General features: G+C 38.4%; 1 protein-coding gene across 2 annotated transcripts in view; it reads right to left on the bottom strand.

Moving 5' to 3' along the window:
* ASPH (aspartate beta-hydroxylase) overlaps nucleotides 1-18,557 on the bottom strand; it is a 195,036-nt gene that overhangs the window by 45,140 nt on the left and 131,339 nt on the right. For both annotated transcript variants that reach the window (XM_011931942.1, XM_011931941.1), the window contains 4 exons: nucleotides 16,892-17,028; nucleotides 10,098-10,196; nucleotides 7,366-7,455; nucleotides 2,410-2,547 (listed from right to left, as the gene is read on the bottom strand). In XM_011931942.1, the coding sequence (XP_011787332.1) occupies nucleotides 2,410-2,547; nucleotides 7,366-7,455; nucleotides 10,098-10,196; nucleotides 16,892-17,028 (464 nt within the window). The remainder of the gene's footprint in view (nucleotides 1-2,409; nucleotides 2,548-7,365; nucleotides 7,456-10,097; nucleotides 10,197-16,891; nucleotides 17,029-18,557) is intronic.

Raw genomic sequence — 18,557 nt, 5'->3', positions numbered from 1 at the left:
CAAAGAACAATGTTTGGGTCCATGTCAGCCCATAGTAGACTGCCTTCACACCATCAATCATGCTTCTTTCTTCTTAACAAAACCCTGACTTTGAGCATCCACCTTCTTCCAGATAAACCATTTATTTGATTTAGAGGAAACTAACACTTTACTAGCTCTAGGGGTTGATCTGTTGGTTTAAGAATAATCTCATAGCCCCCTGCCAGTAATTCAGCAAGAGTGGAAATCTGACTTAAATTGGCTCAGTGAGACTGAAAGGAAAGATTACTGTTCCTTAGATGATAGAGAGATACACCCTTTCTCCTCCTGGAAGCCAGCTCCCTCAGCCTGTTGCCAGCCACCTGGTGTTTCAGACTCACTTGTAACTCTGAGTGCCCATGAGACATGGTTCTCACCAATAGAAGAGGGCCTGCCAGGAGGTTTCCAGAAGGCCAGTTAGGGCTGGGGTGGTAGCTCAGCCATGTCACTCTTTCCCCCTCTCTTCCAGTGGCTGCTGGCAGCCATTCTGCAATCAGCCAGCACAAGTACAAAGCTGACCAAGGAGGAAGTGCAGAGTCAAGAACATTTTCCCTTGATTATACTGCCCCGGAGTCTGTCCTACTGCTAGGCTTCCAGCTGTTGTCAATCAATAATATTTCTTGTTGTTTAACCCAGGTTTGAATTGCATTTCCATGTCTTGAACTTGAAAGGATCCCAAAAGGTACAGTAGAGAAATGAACACACAAAGAGACCATGAAAGAAAGACAGTAAAGCAGAATCAGAAGAGTTCGATGGGATCCAATCTAAGGGAGGGTGAAATTTAACAAAAACAAAACAAAACAAAAAACCCCCGACAGTGCTAAATGTAGCCGACCTATCAAGGAAGGTATTGTTCCTGTGGTATTTCTAATCTGGATATGGAACTTTAAAAAATCAATCTGTATTAATTGTCACCATACCATGGTTCCCTGAGCTATAAAATATTCAAAGGCTAACCAATGACAGCCTACTTTACAATTGGATTATGAGGATTATAAAGTATGCTTTTATAATGACATACAGAATAAACACAGTCAAGTAAGACATAATCTAAGTACATGAAAACCTCTTTTCCCCAAGTAGACCAAATTAATCAATGAAGTCTTTTAAGTCTTATAGATACAGTTTATTTTAGATGTTACTTAAAGGAAAAAAGTATGAAAAATTTAAACATACACCTAAAGGAAGAAAGAACAGTATGGCAAACCTCCATATATTCATCATCCAGATTCTAACATTATCAATATTTTGTCACTCTTGCTCTTCATCCCTGCTTCTTGCATGTGTAAAATTGATTGTTTGAACATCAGAATATATTTTCTTAAATAAACCATGTACAAATAGCAATTAGAGTCCGAGGTCAAAACCCTGAAGCCATCTAACCTGTAAGATACATGAAGTTTTTACATTCTGAGTAAAAAACAACATGATTGAAACTATGAGTTAATTAACTGTGAGTCCCATTTTATGACTGTGTCTAAGAGAAAGGGGCTTACCAAAGCAAAAGTAAACTTCTGACCAGCCCCTACCAAAGGCACCAAGTAGAGAGTGTTAAAGTTCAGGTTTAACCTACTAATATAAAACCTTCCAGTTATTTTTATAGCTATTTAGAATCACTTAGTTTCTCCAAATGCCACAGCATTTTCTTAAAATATTTATAACTGCATTTTCTCTCCATAGCCACAGGGCCAGTGGGTCTCAAAGTGTGTGGTCCAAGGACATCTGAGAATTCCCTAGACCCTTTGAGGGGGTCTGCAAGATCAAAACTACTTTCTTAATAATACAAAGATATTATCTGCTCTTTTCATTCTTTTCTGGGCACACCGTAGAGTTTTCCAGAAGCTACATGAGGGAGGATATCACAGCTCTAATAGGTACATGTGTGAAGTACATGTGAGGATTCTCCTGTTGTCTATTAATCCAGACTCCAAAAAGATTTGTAAAAATACAAAACAATTCCAATCTTCTCACTGCATTTTCTGTTTTGAAAATATAATTTTTTTAAAAGTTATTTATACTGACATGTTATGAGGTTATTATTTTTAAATAATTCATAAATATATATACAATTTTCTTTCACTTTTCTTGTCTAATGATTCTATTGGTAGATGTAAACCACATTCCTTGGGGTAGTCAATAATTTTTAAGAGTTTAAGAGGGTCCTAAGGCCAAAAAAGTTGAGAACTGCTAAGTTCCACACGAATTCCCTTCATCATCTAAATGAAACTTTTGCTTAATGAGATGACAATTCTTTTTTCATTATATTTTGCAAGTGTCACTAGAAATAAAATCCATCTCTTCCCTGGCATTCCTTTTTATGATAAACATTTTCTGATTTTGAGTAGGAAATAGACAAAGATCTGGTGAGGATGATGTCTAAGTTACACTCACCTTTACTAACTCTGTGTAGCCCGTTTCTTTTGGGGTCCACCAAGGCTGTGCTTTCAGTCCATTCACATTGTAGAGTGAGCGTTGCCAGACAGATGCAAAGTGTCCTCTCTTGTGCCCAAGCTCATACCACTTATATGCCTGAAGGAACAGAAAGAGTGTGCTCCAAACTGTTCCTTCAACAGAGCATTAATTTTAAAATTGAAGACATTAAAAATAAGGTATTACTATGACACATTTAAATAAAGAGCTTGCTGCTAGGTACCCAAGTCTGTTGGAATCTGGTGAAAATACTGCTTTTTCACTGGGTTTCTGATTATGACCTATTTGTATAAGAAACATGTACATCTTCTTTTTCCCCTTAGGCTGCAGTCTCTCTGGATAGTGGATTCATGCCCTACACATTTTGGTCTCCCTCAGAGTGTCCAGCAGGGAGTCTAGCACTTATTTGTTGAATGCATAAATAAGATACCAATGAGTCTTTCCTATTTTATGTTTCCTTTAGAAAAAGATTATGATTTTAATAATTTCTTCAAAGATATTTGCATTTACTGAATCAGAATGCTAAAATAAAGAGTAGCTTCTTTTCGCATGTTCTTTCCACGTCCACATTTAAGAAGGTCACCCCAAGGCATCAGAGTGCAAACCCTCCATTAAACTAAGTAGACAGAAGGGAAAAATTATTCTGAATGGGCAATAAATATAGTGATAGCCCATTTTAGATTTTTAAAGAGGAAATTTTTGTTCATAATATATATTTTTTCTGCCATAAGGGATAACATATGTGGCTTTAGGCTAGCTGCAACATGATACTACTTGCCTCCAAGACTAGCCTTTTCAGGGACAGCTGGCTACGGAGCATGACACTCTTTATGGCTCCTTTAAATGATGCCCTCACAATATGCTCTCCAAGGAGCCCTGCCCAATTCCTGCACCAAGCACGCTCCATTGTCTTTGGAATGGAAAGCTTTCTAATGGTGCACTTAATATTATCCCCTCCACTATTGCAAACTTGATCTAATGATTACTTTTACAGAGATAATTCAAATGCATTTTTGATAAATAAAAATAAGCATTTCATAGTAATTTGAACATCTTCTTTGTAAATCACCAGATACACTTTAAATGTAAAAAATGCTAAATTTTCAAATTTTCCCTCATTAGGAGAATGAAGGGGGATAGCAATACCACCTCACATTTTCAGTAACACTTTACATTGACTACTTTCTTTGAATGTGTTATCTCATTCGATTTTTCCAATAACCCCAAATATCTCCATTTTACAAATGTTGAAACAGGTTTACAAAGGCTAAATTTTTTGAATTAGCATCTGGGGCTCTTGGCAACTTACTCTACTCTCCTCCTATTTATATCATTTAGCAAACACTATGAAAAATGATTTTCTTAGTTATCTTTTTTATTAATATCTGAAATTAAGAATGCATATACAAATCATTCTTAAATATTTTCCTTACAATACATGTAAGTTGCAGCCAGAATTCCTTTAAAAACCAGAAAGTTAAAATGATTAATTGTTATGTAATTAAAAAAAAATAGCATGTATCTTTGAAATTAATTTGACTATTGTGGTTATTTTTGTCCGATTTAAATTTAGGATTTTATTTCCTATGCTTTCAGGGCAAAAGTGAACAATAATATCAAGGACAAGAGATTAGTTTTTCAAAAATCTGACAGTCCATTTTTGAGTCATTACAATTCATTTTAAGGATTAAGTGTATTGCTAGAATAGTGAGAAAAAAAGTTACTGTAGAAAAATAAAAACAGCAAACATTATATCTGTAGTTCAAGAGTTGGAAGTCTTAGATTTTAGTCTTGTCCTTTAATTAGCAATCAACATGCTAGATGTCTGGGCAAGTTACTTGATTTACAATAGCATGTTTAGACTATCTATAAGGTCTTTTCTGACACTCAAAGTAAGTAATCCTGCATCAAGTAGGACTCTTTAATTTTTCACTCTCCTGTCATTTAAATTTTAGGAGAAACAAAATTGTGAAAGTGACATACCAGAAATTTTAAAAAATCACCTTTAATCATATGTGACACAGGGGACCCAATGAATTCAGCTAGATTGCTTTTGAAAAAAACATCTAAACCACTTTACAATAAAAACTGTGATAAAATCAAAGATCAAGTTAGAATCCTTTGAAAATTTCTCTACTATTTCCTGTCTAATCAGCAATTTTACATATGTAATTAGGAATATTAAAATAGACAGTGGGAGGCCCTGGGACACAGGGGCAGTAAGAGCCCCTGGGTCACATTTAAGAAGTTAAATGTGTTTTATATCAATGTTGTCTCTACTTTCTTCCAATCATTGCTATGTATGGTTTTTATGCACATGTATGTGCACGCACACACACACATACACACACATGCACACAAGAGAGAAAGAGACAGAGAGAGAGAGAGACAGAGAAAGTATGTCAGATGACTGGAACCCAGAAAAGTCCAGGCCATATCTATGGAATGGACTGTCTTAAGTGTCCTCAGCTGGGGTATGTTCTGCCTGGAGCCCCCTGTCCAATGGGGCCTAACAGACACACTTCTGGTGAGAAGAGCTGGCTGCAACTTGCCTAAGGATTGTAAATGCCATCCTGTGCACACAGAACTTTATGTTATTTTGCATAGCAGGCTTTTTGAGCATAGGGTGGCTTGAAAGAAACTGAGACCAAAGCAAGAAACAACATCCAGGTTCTTACAGCTATCATTGAGGAGGCAGGTGACAAAGACTGGAGTTGGCACTGACTGAGCAAGAGGGAGGGTAAAGGGGATGCCAAAAGCGTGAGAAAGTCGGATCTCCACAGCTGGCCCTGACTAGACTGGAGTGAGGAGGAGAGGGAGGAGCTCAAGCTCACTCAAATCTTGATCCCGGAAAGATGGGAATATCACTGAATGAAAGAAGGAACCTAGGAGGAAAAACGATTTAGAGAAAGACAAGTAAGTTGTCTGTGTGCCATCATGTGGGACACTGAGCAGGCAGTAGACGTGAGAATGGGGACTTGGAGAAGGAGACTAAATCTAGCTAGAATGTGGATTTGGAAGTTATGGGAATACCGAGAGCTGCTATCTGAATTGCTGCAAGACTCTCACGGTTTGTCCCCCCTCTTCCTGACTATACTAAATGGACGAGTTAGAAAAATTTTCCTCAAAACCCATTTTCTGGCCAGTCTCTGCAGCACAGCGGCTGTGGCTTTGCTGTTCGTGGATCCATCCTCTTGCAGAGTTGGAGTAGTGCTCTAGGCATAAAAAGTGAAAGGTGTTTACTTCCTGATATGCAAACTCAGAGCATGACAGCCAAGCCAGACTCAACACCTAATATTGGGAATATACTAACATGGAGTTTCTACAGGTTTGTTTCTGTTCTCCTGTAAGAACAAATCCTTCTGAACTTTTTAAGTTCAAGAACTGTGCTGTTCTTTGCATATTCGTGATAATTAAGCTGGTAGAACAGTCCCATATATTCAAATTCCAAGCCCTTAACAAGTGTGTAGTAGTGAACTCTTTGCCCTTGAAGTAAGGGCTGTTTTCATCTAAGATGTGAGATAAATCATAGGCTTCTTTTATCTGTCTTGGCCGTGGACTCTGAAATGTTCAAAGATAAATTAATTAGTGACAATTACATTTACAGTAGTCAGACATGAACATTTATCCAGTGTTAGATGTTGTAGCAAAATCTTTCTTGTCCCTCTCATTCAAAGGAGTTCTGAGCCATTACGTCTAAAAGAAAAATGGGATGCAAAAATGATTACTAATCAGCAATTTCTTCTCCCTTCTTTCTCTTTAATTCTAATATCTCATTCTATTTCAGTTGACTGGTAGGTTAGAGGGGGAAAGGTACAGATAAATAGAAATGTATAAATTAAAAAGTGTCAATTGTCTGAACTTCTAGTACCCCGAAATTGGTTCATGTTCCTAGCAGACAATTAGCTTATCACAAACCCCTTCACTTCTCTGAACCTTCAGTTCCCCAGATGATTCCGTGTTCTTATTAATTTTAGAAACCTGAAGCTGTATTATCCTTAGATGTCACTTTATTACATACATGGAATGCAATGGTTACAAAGATTCAGTGTCTCACTTTACCCTTTTATCCACTGACTCTAAGGAGAGCCCAGCTCTTACCCCCGCAATGGAGCAAGACAAGAAAGGAGGGCTTTGCTATCCAATAGGGCTGCATAAATCATAAATCATGGTAGACTGTGACAGAGTTTTGAAATTTACAGTGCATGACATCATGATTAATGAGACAGTGTTGTATTTATAGAGGTAGACATTGTACACAGAAAAAGAGAACCATTACAAAGAACACATGGAACTTGTTTAGCTACTACAGTTTTTGTGTCAATCCCTATCATTACTATCACCACAATGTTCATCTTATACTTGGTATTAAATATTTCAGAGGATAAGTTACACAACTAACCATTAGGATCTGTGTGCTTAGGAATCAGCTGATAAAGACCTCATTCTAAAAAGAACTTATTTTAAAAATTCCAAATAAAATGAAAATGAATCTAGGCAAACTGTTAAAATATTTCTAAAAATTTAAATTATTTCAGTGACATGTCTTCATTTCAAAATTTAAAAAATATTTTTCCAAGGCAATTTCTCTCTCTCTGTACACACACAGACACACACACACAGATACACACAGACAAAAACATACACAGACATGTACCAACTTAGAGATTGCTTTTGTGATTACTTAGCGGATTTCTTGAAATAAAGTATAAAAGCCAAATCCTAAAACTTCTTTAAAGGGTTAAGCTGGAGTTGTTGGGTTGTTCCAAAGATAGTTTAAGTAACTAAATAGTTTACATCACTGCTTTCAAAAGTTCACACTCAAAATATTTTTTGAATTCTAACTTTTCCTAGAAATAACTGTTCTCCCAACTCCATCCTCTGTTAGAGAGAATCAGAATCTCACACACCCATTACCTCTTTGTTCCCAACCCTCTGCATGGCATCCCCCAGGTGGAAATAAAATCTCCCATCATCAGTGCCAGGATCTCCGGATTCGATTCCTTCCTGTAGAAAGGATAGTGTCAGCATGGGTAAAATAATTAAATACCAGATTCCATTAATTGATTAGGTAGCTTTTCTTATGGCACATCATAAGAAAATCTAAAAACCAGAAAACTATATCTCTGTATTAAAATTTGGGAATGAGGTTACTGATCAACATTTGCAATGCCAAAACAAAAGGAGGTCATAAAGCTAAATTTAACAATGCATTCATCATTAATTCACAGTGGAATGGCCCACAAAATTCGTATGATACTTTGTGTACCTTCTGTGTGGGAGCAATCATGTTTCAATATTTCAAAGAATTTCTCTGGCTGGATAGCTCTTACATTTATTTTGCTCTCCAAATCTGACCATATGTCATCTAGAGGCATTTTATTCCTAAACCAAAATGTTTAACTGCTCATGTTTGAAGTGATGGCAGTCCAACTCCAAGTATTATTTATTTCCATTTAAAACAAATGTGTCCTTACCTTTTTTTTTTTTTTTTTTACAAAACATACAGGAGAATTACAGCCAATCTGAATCTTTAAAAATGTAGTTTTTATTAAACAAATCCCTATTCTAAAACATTTATCTAATTCTCTGATTTCTCACACAAGGACTGAAATGGAGATTGATGAACTCCATTCCCTTCCCCGCAAAGAAAAAAGATATTAAAGCAATAGAATGAGTTTAGAAAAGCCGAAGGACAAAAGTTAAGAATATCTAAATGTCAAGGACTTCTTTATAAAAGTCTGCATCCTTGAGGCCTCTTCACAAGAAGCTTATTATCTTTCACTAGGAAGAAATTGCATTTACATAATGTTGGAAATGAGCAAGCTGCATGACAGAATGGGAAAAGCATCACTCAGGACAGGAAGGGAGCTACGGCGAGGGCTTCTAATTGATCAACACTCAAGTGTCCTTGCTTGATAACTGACCAGCCCAGCTCTTGCTTTCCCCATCTCTGAAGCAGGCAGAGTAGCAGTAAGCCATCCTATGTCAAAGGAAATGTAACGAGACACTTTAAATCACAGAAACCCACATGCCCACAGGGCCCTGGCAGGAAATGTGAAGTGCTGACAGGGGTCCAGGGACAGCCCCTTCCCAAGGGGGAAACACTGCTTGTCTGTGTGCAGGGAAGTGGGCCAGATATGACGTTTCAAGAGAAAGTAGAAGTCTGCATAATTATATAAACATGCTCAGATTCTCAAATAAGACAAGCAATTAAAATGGTTTTTAATAGAACTATGCCAGCCAAATAAAACATGCAAGCTATTTGCAATCAGTGGGTTACTATTTGGGATCTCTGATTTAAGTCATGTGAAAGAAAGAGATCATAAAAGTGGAATATATTGCTACTTTAAAAAAAAAGCCTACATCTATCTCATCAGCTATGCCCAATATGGTAGCTGCTAGCCACACATTACTGCTAAAATAAAAGAAAATGAAAAATTTACTGCCTGAGTCCCAGTGGCCACATTTCAGGTGCTTGATGGCCACATGTGGCCAGTGGCCATCATACTGGAGAACACAGATGAAAAACATTTCCATCACAGTAGAAAATTTTTTTCCTTTTAGAGACAGGGTCTCACTCTGTTGCCCATGCTGGAAGACTGTAACATATTCACAGCTCAACGCAGCTTTGACCTCCTGGGCCTGAGTAGCAGGAACCACAGGCACATGCCACCACATCCGGCTAATATTTAGAATTTTCTGTAGAGATGGGATCTCACTATGTTGTCTAGGCTGGTCTTAAACTCTTGTTCTCAAGTGATTCTCCCACCTTGGCCTCCAAAAATGTTGGGTTTACGGGTGGGAGCCACTGCAACTGGCCCACAGCAGAAAATTCTTTTGGGTAGCCCTGGGATAGACCACCTGTGATTCTGCTGAATTGATGAGGATTTAATTAGATATGAGAAAAAAAGCATATTTTAATTTGAATATTTTGAGCAATGACATTTTCAGCCAGTATTTGTTACCTCATTTTGTGTGGGTAGCTAAGAGTACTATTCTGAGTACAGTAAATATATAACTTGTAAAAGGAACATATAATGCATTGTCTGTATATATATATATATTTTTTTTTGAGACATAGTTTCACTCTGTTGCCCAGGCTGGAATGCAGCCTCTGTCTCCTGGGTTCAAGTGATTCTCAAGTAGCTGGGATTAGAGGTGCATACCACCACACCAGGCTCATTTTTGTATTTTTAGTAGAGACGGGGATTCACCATGTTGGCAAGGCTGGTCTCGAACTCCTGACCTCAGGTGACTCACCCACCTTGGCCACCCAAAGTGCTGGGATTACAGGCATGAGCCATTGCACCCAGCCCATTTTCTGTATTTAAAAATATTGAAAGCATCACCAATTTTGTCCTCCTTTGCCATTTATTTAAAAACTAATAACAACTTCAGTTTTATACATGTTTAAATAAAATGTTTTCCAAATCATCTCTGCTCACGTGGTTGGTATTCTGACATCTGACACTGTTGGTTACAGTGGAGGCCCACGCTGCCTATGAATGTCGTGGTCTGAGGGTGGACATCCTGAGGATGAAAATACTCGGCAGTGCATGCAATCAATCCACGAGGAACAAGCACGTGTGTTCCAATAACTTTACGGACTTGAAAGATGAAAGGAGAGGGGAAGCAGTGAGCATTACCTTTAAATATGGGATGCTCTCAGCAATCTTGTTCTGTGCCTTCAGGATGAAGCCATAATGGACTTTAGCAAAGCCATCATTAGGTGTCACACTCAGCACCTGAACTCAAAGAAAACACAGAACATAACTCAAAGAAAACATAGGTGATGGCTTAAAAAATTCTACAAATGACTGTCAAAACCAGTTTTAACTAGCTTTGTTGTACTTGGATTGGATTATGATGTTACAGCTGAAAACACTGTAGTACTTTGTCTCACGGCAATATCATTAAGCTTAAATGGCTCCTTTTCCCCTCAACTCAATATGCTGTTCACATTTACACAATGGTTCTTCAAGAATGAAGAAATGAATGAAAAGGCAATAACCGTGAAAGCATCACTTGCATTTAACAATGCAAATCAGCAAAATATCTCTCAATTGATATGACTTCAGTATTTTTTAGTGATCAAGGGAAAATGGCTTTAAATTTGCTATACTTGAAGACAATTCTGAATGGTTATTAGACATCACTTCATATACAAGCTTTATACATTGCCTTAATTAAGAGAAAATTTAGATTTGCGTTTGTAATACATCACAATCCATTCATTCAACAGAAAACTTCTTGAGTGCCCAGACCATTTTAAGCCCTGAAGATAAAGTGGTGAGCAAATCCAATATTCTGTGATAAAACTCAGGTAAATATTTCATATTAATCACGATTATTTATTATTATATGTATTCATTATAATTTAAAGATAAATTATGCAAAGCACCTCTAAATTAAATATTAATAGTGAGAGACCAGAACAACACTCAACTTGTGAAGCTACTTAGACAAACTAATTTGTGGAACAAAAGAGAAGGATGGAGAAGGTTTGAGTCGGTGCAGGTAGGGAAAGATGCATCTCCCATCTCTTCTCCCCATCCTTGAGCCTGAGTAGAAAAAGGGAAGTCACAGCCGCAGTAGGGCTACAATGGGGTTACAAATAAGGAAGAAGTGTGCACACAGGGGACACCAGGCCCTTGGGGGGCCCACACAACACACACTGCAGATGCTGTAGCATTTTCAGCTTGCATCTGGTCCTGTACCTCATCAATTAGCAAATCTGGTCAACACTACCTTCAAAATATATTCAGAAACATACCGTGTGTCACTTCCTTCACCGCTGCTACGCTGACCCAAGAGAGGTGTCTCATCATCTCTCTATATCTTCTTACAGGAGCCTCCTCACTGCAGATCCTCTGCACCCCTGGCCCTGCCCCTGCTTGCTAAATCCTAGGTCAGATCTCAACCCTCCTCTGCTGCATTACACTCAGAGTGAGTGCAAGATTGAGTTCCTGGAACCACCCCAAAGATTCCCTTGGCTGGGCCTCTCCATTGCTCTGGTCTCCTCACCTGTCCCTGCCCCTCCCAGGCAAGCCTCTGAGGCCTGTTGGAATTCTTGCTGCTCCACAGCAAGTTAAAGACATCCCTGCTTCGGGGCCTCTGCATTCACAGTATCCCTCTGGCTCAGGCTCTTCTGCCAGACATCCCCATGACAAGCTCCCTTACCTCAGTGAAGCCTACCCCCGACCATCACCCTCATTACTAAAACAGAACCCCCTCCATCCCTAGTCACTCTCCAACTTCTTTACCTTGACTCACTTTTCTTCATAGCACTTACCACCATCTGACCTAGTATATTTTTATTTCTCCCGCTAAGATGCAAGCTCTACAGGGATTTTGTCTGTTTTGCTCATTGCTCATCCCCACTGCTTGCTATGCATAGCACAGCATTCAGGTGCTCGAGAAACCTGTACTAAATGCTCACATGAGTACATGCTGGGCTTTCCTCCCTAACTAGACCTCCTAAAGCCCAGACCCTGCTTCTTTGCAGCTTCCACAGCACTGTCCCCAAGCTAGACATTGAGCAGGAGCTCAATAAATACCTCTGGAATTGAACTAAATTGACACAGATGATGATTCTACCAGCATAACCATGGAGGGATTATTATAATTATTACAGCTACACAGATGACATTTCTGTCTACTGCAGGCACACAGCCATTATCTCAAGTAATTAACAAATTTATTGATTTACTAGACATCTTAGAACACACAGAACTCTTCCAGGCCCTGGGCATAGAAAGATAAATGAGATATACTCTCTTTTCTCAGGGGGCTGTCACTCAAGTGAGGGAGACAGATTTAGAAGTAGACAATGCAAGATGGTAAGTATAGCTATAGATAGGCACAAAGCATGCAGGGGTTATACAAGAGGGGCACCTGGCTCACTCTAGGGTGAGTGTGGCTGGGGCCAAGGTCTGAAAGGTATTTAAGGATAAATTGGAGTTCACCAGGAACAGGAAGTGCGGGATGGTGGAGGAGAAGGCATTCAAGATGTAGCAGAAAGTGAGTAGAAAGGGATAGCGAGCCAGGAAGAGCAAAAGAGAATGTTGTTAAATTATGAACAAAAGGTGATAGGAGAAGAGACTGGAGAAAAGGCAGAAGTCAAATTAAATCACAAAGGGTCCTGTTTAGTATCAAGTGCAAGGCAATGTCCTGGGGAGTAGAAAAAAATTACATATACTTCTACTTGTATCTGTCTCTCAAATAGGGTGAAACAAGCTCTGTGGCTCTCCTGTGATCTGCACGGTGGACAGCCATGTGTCCCATTCAGTACAAACACTGTCAGGAGGCGAGGGTGGGGGCTCAGGCCCCAGGGCAGCTGCCAGCGCTGCCCTCCCTGCTTGCTTCTTTGTGCTTAGGTACCATGCTCACTGCAGTTTACACGCGATGTGTAATGGTCATGCAGGTCGTGTTATCTAGTAATCAACAAGCCCTCAGAAAATGACAAGTGGTTTTATGAGATTTCTAAAAAACCCAGATTGAGGCTACAGTTGCCCTTTGAACAATATGGATTTGAACTGCATGGATTATCTTCTGCCTCTTCTGCCCCTGAGACAAGACCAACACCCCCGCATCCTCCTCCTCTTCCTTGGCCTAGTTAACGTGAAAACAGTGAGGATGCAAACTTTAATCATCCACTTCCTCTTAATGAATAGCAAATATATTTTCTCTTCCTTATGGTTTTTAAAGTTTCTTTTTTAAAGTTTTTAATTTTTGTAGGCACATAGTAGGTGTATGTATTTATGGGGTACCCGAGATATTTTGATACAGGCATGCTATGCATACTAATTACATCATGGAAGATGGGGTATCCAGCCCCTCCAACATTTATCCTTTGTATTACAAATAATCCAATTCTATTCTTTTACTTTCCTTTTGCTCTTTAAAATAACATGTTCTTTTCTCTAGATTACTTCATTATAAGAATATAACATATAGTACATATACAAAATATGCATTAATCAACTGTTTATGCTACCCGTGTGGCTTCTGGTCAACAGGAGACTATTAGTAGTTAAGTTTTTGGGGAGTCAAAATGTACACATGGATTTTCAACTGCCCAGGAGGTTAGCATCCCTAACCCCTGTGTTATTCAAGGGCCAACTGTAATATTAGACAGATTGTCTCTCTCTTTCTCTCTCTCTATAAAACACACACATCCATTCATAAACACAAAGCACAGACAAAAACAACCACAACCTCATATAGCTGACGTTTCTATCCCTAGGACAAACTCTTTGCATGCTACATACCTGGAATTTTAAAAAGTTATATAATCATAAAATAATAAATATTAATTTTTCAGCAAGAGTTAAAAGATTTTCTGGCAGTTAAATAGAATTTTATATTTGACATCATCTTAAAAATTGTTTTGGGGTGTGTACCTTTTGTAATGCACATATATATTAGTGCATATATATATACATAATATTATGTAGGTACAAACATGTACACATAACATACAAGTACATAAACGTATCTCAGGCATTTGCTTGAACATTTTTGTCTGGAAGGGCCGCCATCAAGCATGTTTGAAGACCACTGCTACAGGAAATGAGAACCACAGAAGATTTAAAGCCGAGGGAGATGATCAGTGTGGTGTTGTAGTGTTAGTGAAGGTCGGGGGAGAGGAAACCCGGACAGGATAAACCTGTCCCTGCTCAGGCAAGAGATGATGGGTGCTTCGGTTACAAAGGGAAGGGATTTGAAAGTTAAAGACAAGTTAAAATGAATAGAAATTTGTGATTTGGTGCCAGATTATAAACTTCATGAGGGCACATTCTGCGTGTGTTTCATGAACTACTGTTTCTCTAGCTAGTGTGTATGGGTTTTAACAGATGTGTGTTGACTGAGTGAATGGGTATAAGTGAGCAGTGGCGGCTGAGTCAGGAGTGGCATGAAACTCCCCACTGTAGTGCCTGGGCAGCTGCTAATGTTGCCAACTTGCAAGAGAATCTCAGGAGGGGCCGCAAAAAGCTGCAGACTGGAACAAAGGATATCACACCATTTTAAAGCCAGTTTCTTTGTTGAACTAAAAACAGCAAAAAACTGGAAAAATAAAAATATGAACGTACTCAAAAATAAAAATTAACATGAAGAAAAATGTAAAATTAAAATGTCTGTTTTCTAAAAATTATCTTTAACATCAACATATCAAGAAAAACCTTGGCTAATGAAAGAGACTCCATTAGATATAGCTTATTAACTTAAAAGTGAGAGGACCGGAAAAAAGGAAACCCCCACACATATTTTCAGTCTATTAATGCTTTAAAAAAAAAACTCACCCATTTGTATAATATGGTTATATTTTAGACTTTCTGCATCCTATTATGCATATTCAGATGAGATTATGATATAAAACATATAAACAACAGCAGGTAAATTTTATTTTTCGGGATGAAGTAAAATGTTTCACATATCTGAGATTTAGTATCAGGTAAAGGGATGAATATCCTGAAGGAAGGTTTTAAAAAGGTGAGGAAGGACAAATCCACAGTGTGTTAGAGAAACCACTGTGCTGTCAGATCCTGCCCTAACCTCAAACGTGCTTGCACCCAGTCAACACTTGAGAATGTTTTTTAGATGGAAAGAAAGAGGGAGAAAGGAATGCAGGAAAGTAGGAAGTGAGAGAAGGAGGGGTAGAGGAACAGAAGAAAGAAAATAGGGAAGAATTCTACAAGGAAGGAAGGGAATGAGGAGGAAGGGAGGGAGAGAAGAAAGAAGGAAAGAAGAAAGGAAAGAAAGAAGAGAGGGAGGGAGCGAGAGAGGAAGGTAGGAAGGAAAGAAGGAAGGAAGGAAGGAAGGAAGCAAGGAAGGAAGGAAGGAATTCTACCAGTTCCATTTCTGTTGCCTCTGACAGTGACAAAATAATGGATGTGTTTGTTATAGCTTCACAATTCTTACATTCACAGGTCCTGATTCACTGAGGTATATGACGCTTCTCTTAACCATACTCTGTAAGACAGGGCGTCGAGTGTTAAGTGTTGGCCATTAACAAATGCAATGTTCCACATGGAATTAATGTATGACCTGGAATAGGTCTTTAGTAAATGGCACACATTGTCAACATTAAAGGTTCAATCCACCCTGTGTAGCTATTAGTGATGTTATAAAAACAAAGGTCTTATTTCGGCTCTTTCAGAAAATATAAAAATTATGAGAAAGGTAAAAAGATAATTGCTCCAAAATTCAATGATTTTCATTACACAATAATAGCAATACACAGAGGAAAGTACCGCTTTGAGAATAGACCCAGTCCCTGCCAGAGTATGAAATTGCTGTTCTTGATGGCATTTTAAAAATATTGTAAAAGGAGTAGGGTGAGATGACTTGTGCCTGTAATCTCAGCTATTTGGAAGGCCTGAAGCAGGAGGATCACTTGTGGCCAGGAATTTGAGTCCAGCCTGGGTAACATAGGAAGACCTCACCATCACTAAAGAATTTTTTAAAATTTAGCTGGGCATGGTGGCATGTGCCTGTAGTCCCAGCTACTTAAGAGGCTGAAGCAGGAGGATTGCTTGAGTCCAGGATGTGGATGCTGTGGTGAGCTATGATCATGTCATTACACTCCAGCCTGGGCAACAGAGTGAGACCTCATGTCAAAAACAAAAACAAAACATAACTGTAGCAGAAATCATATTGACTATCACTGAGTGGTAACATCTTGATGTAGACTTCCCCAGCTTGAAAACCATTGATCAAAGGGCCTGAATTAAAGAATAACAAGTAAACATGTTCCTCTTTCTTTTACAGAGGCATTAACTTTCTCCATCTTCAAAATTCATTGGGCATCCTGTTCATTATGTACCAAAGGAATTCCTCCACTGCCTAAAGGAGTCACATTTCTCTAGATTTTTAGTTACTTGTGACTTAGAGGTTATCTATCAACATCTGTTATAAAGTAGAAATCCTTTGAAAGGCATCTTTGCCGGAGGATTTGAAGAGTCAATGCCCTGCTGAAAAGTGAGTAATTTGTGTCACATGCTTGAAAGGCCCCTGTTCCATAGCCTCTCTCTAGACCACACTTCTGCCAAAAAAAAAAAAAAAAAAAAAAAAAAAAAAAAAAAAAAAAGAATATGTGTGTGTGTGTGTGTGTGTGTAACATTCACAGGAACTTAAATTCTCCCTGTCATAAAGAACAATTTTAGAAAGACTATGTATGGAAAGATAAATGTGAAGTTTTAAAAGCATCACGATTACAATTTGAAGGCTTTAATCTACTAAGTGTTAACTAAGACTTAAAAATCTTCTGATCTAGGAAAAAAAAGCACTGTTAAAACATAGTTTAGAATATGTTAACTATAATAATACTTACATGCTTTTTAACTTAATTTAAAATAAAGATAGACTGGGTATAATAAATGTAATTTGCAAATAGCCTTAGAAGTTAATTTGATGTAGTTAATACAAGATTGATGCTTACCTCTTCGTAAACTTTCTTTGCATTGTCATTATCTCCTATCAAGAGGTATCCCACGCCAAGGTCATTTTTTAAGGAAGTATCATTGGGAAATAGTTGAACTAATCTCTGTAGGGTAAGCAGGGAACCTCTCATATGACCTGAGTTGGTGAGAATTAAAAAAAAAAAAAAGAAATAAAAACAGATTATGTACACTTTTGTATTGAGAAGGTACGTCATGAGAGACTATTCACCAGAGCCTGAAAACTAGCTCAAATCTGGCTTTATTAGTGGTTTACTAAGTACCTAGTAGGATTTCGTAATGTAGTTGTAGTGGTATTAATAACTTCCATAAGTAGATACTGAATATGGCATTGATTATAAACATTCTAAAGACATTCTCATTTTTAAAATTCAGCAATGTTTACCATTTTATGTTAAATTCCTTCTCAAGAAAAACTTAGTCACCAATTCCTCGTTAAAAAAATAGTTCTGCTGAAATCTTTTAGGTTTATCAACTTTATGAATAGAGGGTAAGCAATAAAAAGTCTTAACTAACTTCAGGGTCTAGCACCCGTAGGAAATTTGAAAAGGCACCAAAGTGCATGGGACAGTACCTAACTGCTGACACATCTCCAATCAATGACAAGTGTACTCATCTCTAGGTAATGACCTAGTCATGGAACAAACGATACATCATCCAGTATTAGGGGGCCCTCTCGTGGACAAAGGCATACTTTGCACTCATGAATCATGAAAAAACCCAGCTTCAATTGGTCTATATAAAAGAACATGTACAAAAAGAGGACTAGCATAAATGAAAAAAGTCATGAATTATATAAAGGGCTTCATTGCCCACAATCTAGGAGAGTAACAGGAGTGTCAGTACGTTAAAGCAGCTGTATATTCCACTGCCAAACCATCTGCCATAAAGCATCACCGACCCATCCCATGGCCTATGCCCCATTACCAGTCAATCGTATTCCAATCAGAACCCTAGTCATTTCCTCACTAACAAATCTGGGCTTCCTTTTCTATACCTTTCCTTCCCTCTACCTGCCCACCTAGGCTCACACTTTCTTCTAGAATTCTCCTATTATCCACAACAAAAGCATGGACACAAACTCCTCTTGCCCATCTGCTCCCTGTCCGTTCCACTCTGCAGCCAGGAACCCTGTTGTGTTGTGACCAACTTCACCACCTTGTCATTTTCACTAAAATCTTCTGTCTCCAGTTGCCTCAGAGCCTCCTTGAGTGAACTTGCCTCATTCTCAAGGACATTCTGAGAGGACTACATTCAAATGCTGATGGATTGCTGTGGAAGAGGCAGTCACCTTCCCAGGGCTGAGGACAGGATGAGGCCAGAGAGGGACTCAGAGTGAGATTTCAGAGGATGCCAAAAAAGTTAATAATTTTGATATGAAGGCTAGTTTAACGCACCCTTTTAAAAAATTAATATTAATGCAAAACATTCATGATGAAGAAAATGTTAACACTTTAGTGACAGAATCACTAAACAGTGCTAAGCAGAGTCATAGTGGAGACTGAGGCAAGAAGAAAACTCAGTGATGCTGATTCTTTTTTTTTTTTTCTTTGAGATGCAGTCTCATTCTGTCGCCCAGGCTGGAGTGCAGTGGCAGGATCTTGGTTCACTGCAACCTCCAACTTCCAGGTTCAAATGATTTTCCTG

The sequence above is a fragment of the Colobus angolensis genome, unplaced genomic scaffold (assembly GCF_000951035.1).
Source record: "Colobus angolensis palliatus isolate OR3802 unplaced genomic scaffold, Cang.pa_1.0 Scaffold92, whole genome shotgun sequence".
Classification (NCBI taxonomy): Eukaryota; Metazoa; Chordata; class Mammalia; order Primates; family Cercopithecidae; genus Colobus; species Colobus angolensis.
The sequence above is the reverse complement of the archived record's forward strand: the minus strand, read 5'-3'. Positions and strand labels throughout refer to the sequence as shown.